Source organism: Alligator sinensis, unplaced genomic scaffold, assembly GCF_000455745.1.
Source record: "Alligator sinensis unplaced genomic scaffold, ASM45574v1 scaffold1979_1, whole genome shotgun sequence".
Classification (NCBI taxonomy): Eukaryota; Metazoa; Chordata; order Crocodylia; family Alligatoridae; genus Alligator; species Alligator sinensis.
In genome coordinates this window covers 50,234-57,347 of record NW_005843419.1, presented here as the reverse complement: position 1 = coordinate 57,347, position 7,114 = coordinate 50,234, and the positions used below count along the sequence as shown (strand labels likewise).

Here is a 7,114-nt window from a genome sequence, read left to right as displayed (position 1 = left end):
GTTATCCTTAACTTGGGATGCCATCCTCAGCTCCATGGTAGCTTTGGCCTGTCTAACTGCCTCCCTACAAGCGCGAGCAGAGGAGGTATATTCCTCTTTAGTAATCTCTCCCCGTTTCCACTTTTTATATGCCTCCCTTTTGGCCCGTAGACAGCTCTGGATTTCTCTGGTCAGCCAAGGAAACCTCTTGGCCCCTTTCCCCCTTTTTTCCCACATTGGGATCGTCTCCCTCTGTGCCCGAAGGATCATTTCCTTAAGGCACAACCACCCTTCCTGGGCTCCCAACTCTTTAAAACTCTTACTCTGCAGTGCGTCCTTGACTAAACGCCTGAGTTCATTGAAATCAGCTTTCCTAAAGTCTAGCACTTTCACCCTACTAGTTACCTTTCCCACTCAACGTCTTATGGTGAATTCTATTATTTGATCACTGTCCCCCAGGTGACCACCGATCTGTAGGTCTCCTATCATGTCATCCCCTGTTGCCAATACATAGAACTGAGAGCTCAGCCATTCTCTTTTTACACTTGCATAAAGAGAAATACATGCTACTTTTCTAGACTCATGGTTGAGGTGATATCTTTTATTAGACCAACTAGATTTTTGCAAAAAAAAACATTTTGCAAAAATCTGGTTGGTCTAATAAAAGATATCACCTCAACCATGAGTCCTGATTGCTTTTGCCATTAGACCAATACAGCTACAACCTGGATAACCTACTACTTTTGTGTTCATTTGCAGACAAGTGTAACCCAGATGCCTCCTGTATGCTTCCTGAACCCTCTCCACCACAGACCTATGTGGATGCTGCTTTCATTTTGGATAGCTCCTGGAAAATGAGCAGTGATGAATTTGAGACAGTGAAAGTCTTCCTCAGCAAAGCACTTGATGCCTTTGACATTTCGTCTTACCCAGTTATTTCTGCTACAGGTGATAGAGTAGCTATGGTGAGCCATGCTACACCAGGTTTCAAACCCAGGACACACAAGAGTCCAGTAAAGATGGAGTTTGATTTAGTCACCCACAGCAGTAAACTCTTAATGCAGAATCATATAAAAAATTATCTTCAACAGCTGAATGGAGAAGCTGCTCTTGGATATACCATTGAGTGGGTAATGGAAAATATTTTCTCAGAGGCTCCAAACCCAAGAGACAACAAATTCATCATTGTCATATCTGCTGGAGAAACAAGTTCATGGGACAAGGAAATGTTAAAGGAAGCATTGATGACAGCCAAGTGCCAAGGATATGCTCTGTTTGTAATTTCTTTGAGGCCATTGTGTAATGACGAAGAACTGGAAGAGCTTGCTAGCATTCCCTTAGAACAGCATTTGGTTCAGCTTGGCAGAATGCACAAGCCCGATCTTGGATACATAGAGAGATTTATGAAAGCATTTGTACGTCTCTTACGAAGTAAGTTATTACTTTATAGTTCTATTCTTGGCTATCTAATTAAATTCCCATATTTATCCATTCTTAGGCTTTTGTACTTTCAACATTGGAGCCATTTGGTTTTTGTGACTGGCTTTATGCATATGCAAATATGTCTAGTAGGATCTATACTAGCATCCCTAATCTTATTTCACATAGATTGCCTGACTAGTTTCAGACAGCAATTACCGCTGGTCACTTCTGGCCTCTGCTAGTATATGAATCAGTGTCTACTGATACTATTTCTGTAGTATTTATTCAATAGACGGCCAAAATGCTGACCTAATAGTAGACCCACAAAGGGGTGTGTTGTGAAGATTGTGTTGTTGTGATGCTAGGATATAAATTAAAAGAAACTACTGATGGGAGGTAGATCCAGTATTCTGGAAGGGTAACAACCTGTGCTGCTTGCAGAGGCTGATTTAGGGGAAGTTACTATACGTGTTTTGGCAGTCATCCTGACATGCTTGCTGTCTTAACATTGACTTACTAATTGATAAAGTTAGGATTTTTTGTATTAACATAGAACAAACGGTATGATTTCTAGACCTCCAGGTAAAAGTGAACCTTTAAGGTACTGAACAGGGAGTGTGATTGAACAACTGCATTGTGCACTATTCTTAGGCATTATGTATATGCACAAAGAAACAAAATATATTTGTACCAAGTCTACCAGTAGGGCTGCTGTCATTCTCAAAGTAATCCAATATGAATTAGATGGAATGTTGTAAAGAATATAATAGTGGTAAAGTTCAAGCATAGGATATGGTTTACAGTATTCATGAAATGCTTGCCTCTGGAACAAGGCCAATGTTAGTAGAAAGTATTTCAAATTCCACTGAGTGGGTGAATTTCATGACTGCATCCTTCTTTCTTGTCAGGTTCAATTAACAGGTATCCACCAGAGGAGCTTAGGACACCTTGTGAGACTACCAGTTTTCCAAGACCATCCCCGTGAGTCCACTAATTTTATTAAGACTTTTTTACATAAATGGGAAAATTGATGCGAAAGTCCAGAGGTTCTCAGTGGTAGGGATTCCTATCAAAAGCCCTGATCCTGCAGTCACTTGTCTATATGCTTCGAGTCCTTCCATTGGGACCTTTGGGTTGGGAAGCAATTTCATTTTCTGCCATCAAAAGTAAGAACCAAACAAAATTGCTTTTTGTTTATTGGAAGATACACCTGCAATTTTTTTAAATGATTTAAAACCAGAGAAAACATCTTACACCACACAAAATTCCCCTTCTGCAAAATTGTTCCTGGTTCCCCAGAGCCTATTCTGACAGAGCTCGAAATGCCTTAGTCTGACAATAATTTATTTGCTTTTGTATGCTGGCTTGGATCCTGGTCCAATCAAGATTCTTAAATTCACGGGTTGATCATTAGTTAAGATGCAGCACAGAAAAGGGGAAAGTCAAAAGAGCATGTTAACTAACAAGGCCAGTTATTTTTTCAGAGTACTGCCCTATGAAAATACTTCCTGTTTTCTAATCACTAGTTCTGTCACCCACGCTGAAGGCTCAGCAGAAGAGTATGTCTCAGATGCATATCTTGCAGCTGTAGGACATTTATTCAGCATGCTACAGGCTGACCTCCATGATGACTTTCTAGATACTGATTTTATCAGCACTGCATATGAGGATTCAGCAACCGGAAACAAAACGGAGCATGCTGATATAACAAATAGCAGTAATGAAGACTGCATATGATTTGAAGTAAGTGGCACAGAGTTGGTCCATGGGCTGGATCCCACCTCCCCCCACCTTGGGCTGAGGGACCAGTGGTGTCTGAGCCACAGTTTTCTGTCCATCTTCCCACACCTCCCCATGGCCCAGAGCCTGACTGCATTGGGCCAGTCAAGTAGGATTTGTTCCCTTCCTGGCTCTTACAAAGAAGGTTAGGCCCCCTAGCACATTCTGCCGCCTCAGGTTGTGGTATAGGGCCAAGATTTGGCTATCATGAAATGTTTTTGTAGAGGTAAATACTACGTTAATACAAAGCCTATAGAAACAAGAATTAAGAATGAATTGTTTTAGTTCTTTTTATGGATATTGTCATGTTTTGCTCTTTATTTTGATTTACAGATGGACGGACTTCAAAATTCAAGTTAGTGACTGAAACTGGACACTGGCCTCAGGCTGAACAAAACAAATTATGAGGCATGATTCTGATATGCAGTATTTTTCCAAAGCAGCAATTCCTCTTTTCTAGGTCTCTTTCAAGGTTGGGCAACAGTGAACAAGATTTCTTCTAGGTGCATCATGGAAGAAATCTTGCCATGATGTTTCACATTCCTTATAACTTTCATTTTTTTAAATTAGGCAAATTTCTTTACTTTAAAAAAAAAAAAATCAAACAAATTCTGGGTCTGATTCTCTCCAGCAGTAAGTGCTCTCAACTCCCATTCACTTCAGTGGGAGGTGGAGGCATTTGGTAACTTTCAAGACCATGACCTTAAAGAACTACCAGCTTTCATTTTGGTGGAGCTGTCTGACAACAGAAGACACTGACTTGGTTACTGGAAAGAGATGTTATACAAAGGGCTCCTGTACACATGCACAGAGCCTGCTCCGATGCACTGAAAATCCAGCACGTTAGAGCAGACTCGATTGATCAAGTCTGCTGGAATATGGAAACTGATGCGTTCTTGCAGCCTCCTGTGTTCCGTGCATCAGCATCCCAGCATATCTTCACGCTGAAAAAATGGTGGCAGGCCACTTTGAAATAAAATATGTTTTATCAGCTTTAGTTCCAAGTGCCCCACTAGCATTTTTAAGCACGGGGATGCTGATACACATGACGCCCAGGCAATTTTTAATTGGCATGCCTTGCTAATTAAAGCACCCAGTGCCATATCCCACAGCATGTGCAATGCCTTAAGCTGTGATTCAGGTTCATTACCATGAAACTATTTTCCTCATACTGCTTTTACAGGCATAAGTTTCACTAACTAAAGATAAGAAAGCAATTTATTTGCTATTATGCTTCTTTAGACAAACAGAAACTAATTATAGGGCTGCTTTTTGACTGGTTTACTTAAGACAAAGGGGACTAAATAAAGTAAGAACACAAGAGTGCATCTCCTTGAAAACAACAATTCTGCCTCAAATTTGGCCTTTAATTCTGCATGCTACTTGGGTATTCAAGAATGGAGGAAAGTCTAAGTTGAACTGGTAAAAATTTTTGAGGGAACAGTTTTCTGTTTGAAAATGGTTCAACTAACCTGAAACAATGCATGGAAATATTGGCAGGGAAATTGGCTTGTTAGCTCAGAAATTTTCAAAAAAATGTATTGTAGATCTTGCAAAAAGTGCTTTTTAAATTGTTTCAATTTAGGGAAGCTTGTATATTTCTGACTTGGACAGAAAAACTTCAGAATTGCAAAATTTCACACAATGGAAGTGCTGGTGCCTACAAAGCTCTACTTGAGGGAGTTTCATTCTATTTGTACTTTAATATGATTTTGATATGAAAATGTCCTAGGATTTAATTTTATATAGTGAAACCTCAAGTTTAACTGGCATGATATCAACAGTAGTATAAAAAGACTATGGTAGTGTTAAAGTGAGGTAGCTGTGAAGATCCAGGAATGATATGAGAAGTAAGGCATTTTGGGGGGTGATATCTTCTATTAGACCAACTGCATGGTTGGAAAAAAACAAGACAAGCTTTTGAATGCAAGATGTTTTCAACAGGATCTAAAGTACTTCTCTCAAGTTTCATACATGTAACAGTATTATGAAAACAGCCAAAATTGCTAAAACCAAAACTGTGTTCCCTATAAGCAGTATTATCTGTGAGGGTAAAAGTAAAAAAATGTCATCTTAGATGAATATGGAAAACAAGCTGAGCCCCAAAAAATCTTTTGTAATATAAAAGTCAATGTCAACAGTACCATACTCACACACTATACTGTATACAGTTCAGATCAGCTTAACGTTTTATGCTTCAGTTTTTGAAGTTTCACTGCTCACCTCTTTTCTGTATAAATCTCTCACCTTCAGTGAAAGCCATTTCAAAGGGGATAGTTTTACAATGCACCTTCTGTTACTTTGTTACTATCATACCGAACTTTTTTAATGCACTTTATACATGTCATTACACTAATTAAAACTACTTACCTGAAACATCAGCTGGTGTTTTGTTTTACAAGATAGCAATAGCTAATGCAATGCATTTATGTCAGTTAAGACATCAAGCCTAGTGATGGTAAGAGGAACATTTCCTGGCCAGCCAGTGCATCCACACAAAAGCCAGTTTGAAACTGTTTGCAGATGGAAAATAAAAACAAGCCATAGAATCTACACACATACCAAGCTTATTACCCCTTCATTTTTCTTGCCTCGGTATTATGGAATTGGAGAAGCCATTATACCATTTTATGTGGTAATGAAATCATAAGCAACACAGAAGAATAGAAAGGCAACGTGTAGAACAGAAAGTCTAAGCAATACAAACTGGTTTTCTGTTTCCCATTATATAGTAAAATCAAACTAATAAGATGACTGCTGGTGAAATGAGTAAAGCAGAATCTTGCATGTAGTGGAACAATATGCCAAACAGGTGTTAAAGGTCCAGTATCCCACAGGGATATAGGGACAATAGATACTGCAGACAAAATAACTGTACAAGAAAGCTCAAATGCAGTTTATTGTGCATGTTTAATCAGAGTGTACATAGATGCTAGTGCAACAGGTTCTTTTTCAGTTCTCAGACTCAATGTAGAAAAAAATCTGACTTCATACTTTTTTTTTCTACATTGGAGTTAGTAGCTTTCATTGTTTAAGAAGCTTCACATTGCAAATTATAAACTATTTCCTTAGAGGTTCCTGAAGAATACTATGGTTACCACTAGACTAAAGACAATTTCTTCATGAACCACTTCTGTTTAGTTCTTCAAGGAGTACTACAGAAACCACGCAGCTTTAATAAAATAAGGGATCTGCAAAAGAGTCTTTAACGAGTCTGGTTAATATTGATATCTGTCTTATGGTCACCTTCATATTCTTCAGACTCCATTCTGTTCCATGCTCTGGAAACAATTCTCAAAAAGTTTTAGTATAATTCTATTTCTTTATTACAAATATTTACAGACTACATATTAGTGCAACTCTTATTTCCACACTTTAACAATGCCATCTCTTGATGCAGTTACTATAAATCCTTGAGTAGTCTGGAAAGTAGCAATATCTGTAATGATGTCATGGTGTCCGACTGGAAGAGACTCTGGACCCCGACGAGGAGTCTCATCTGTAGGTCCTGCCTTCTGCTTGTTTTGAATTTCCTATCCAGAAAAATAGAACCATTAATTTCAGAAAGTTTCATTTATAAAACGTGGAAAATCTCTGTTTTTGAAAGACAGGTTCTCATACTGACACGTTAGAAAGACGCATTTTAAAAGGAAAAAAATACTTTTACAGAAATGCTCAGCCTACAGTTTCTGAATGTAGGTCAGTGCAGATGTCTGTCCCTTCCCCCCCTCATAATCTAGCTTCTTTATCTTGCACTGAAGTCACTGTTTCTGTCCTTTGCGATTTAAAAAATGACACTGGTACTCCGACTACTACAACACCACTGAAGAAATGATTAACAGAAAATATTCACTTGTCACCCTGATGGAGAAATCCTAACAAGTGTCATTGCAGTTAGCTTGTCTTCAGAGTTTTAAACCAACAGCAGGAATTT

At 38.7% G+C, this 7,114-nt stretch overlaps 2 protein-coding genes across 4 annotated transcripts in view; one reads left to right on the top strand and one right to left on the bottom strand.

Annotated features, from left to right (window-relative positions):
• Positions 1–5,918, top strand: part of COL6A6 (collagen type VI alpha 6 chain) — an 84,947-nt gene extending 79,029 nt beyond the window's left edge. The window contains exons 35-38 of the mRNA XM_006038640.3: positions 739–1,410; positions 2,310–2,382; positions 2,928–3,144; positions 3,514–5,918. Of these exons, the coding sequence (XP_006038702.1) occupies positions 739–1,410; positions 2,310–2,382; positions 2,928–3,138 (956 nt within the window). The 3' untranslated portion in view covers positions 3,139–3,144; positions 3,514–5,918. The remainder of the gene's footprint in view (positions 1–738; positions 1,411–2,309; positions 2,383–2,927; positions 3,145–3,513) is intronic.
• Positions 5,919–6,055: 137 nt separating this feature from the next.
• Positions 6,056–7,114, bottom strand: part of PIK3R4 (phosphoinositide-3-kinase regulatory subunit 4) — a 39,811-nt gene continuing 38,752 nt past the window's right edge. For all 3 annotated transcript variants that reach the window (XM_006038636.3, XM_025195167.1, XM_014527302.2), the window contains one exon: positions 6,056–6,713. In XM_006038636.3, coding sequence (XP_006038698.1) covers positions 6,543–6,713 — 171 coding nt within the window. In that variant the 3' untranslated portion in view covers positions 6,056–6,542. The remainder of the gene's footprint in view (positions 6,714–7,114) is intronic.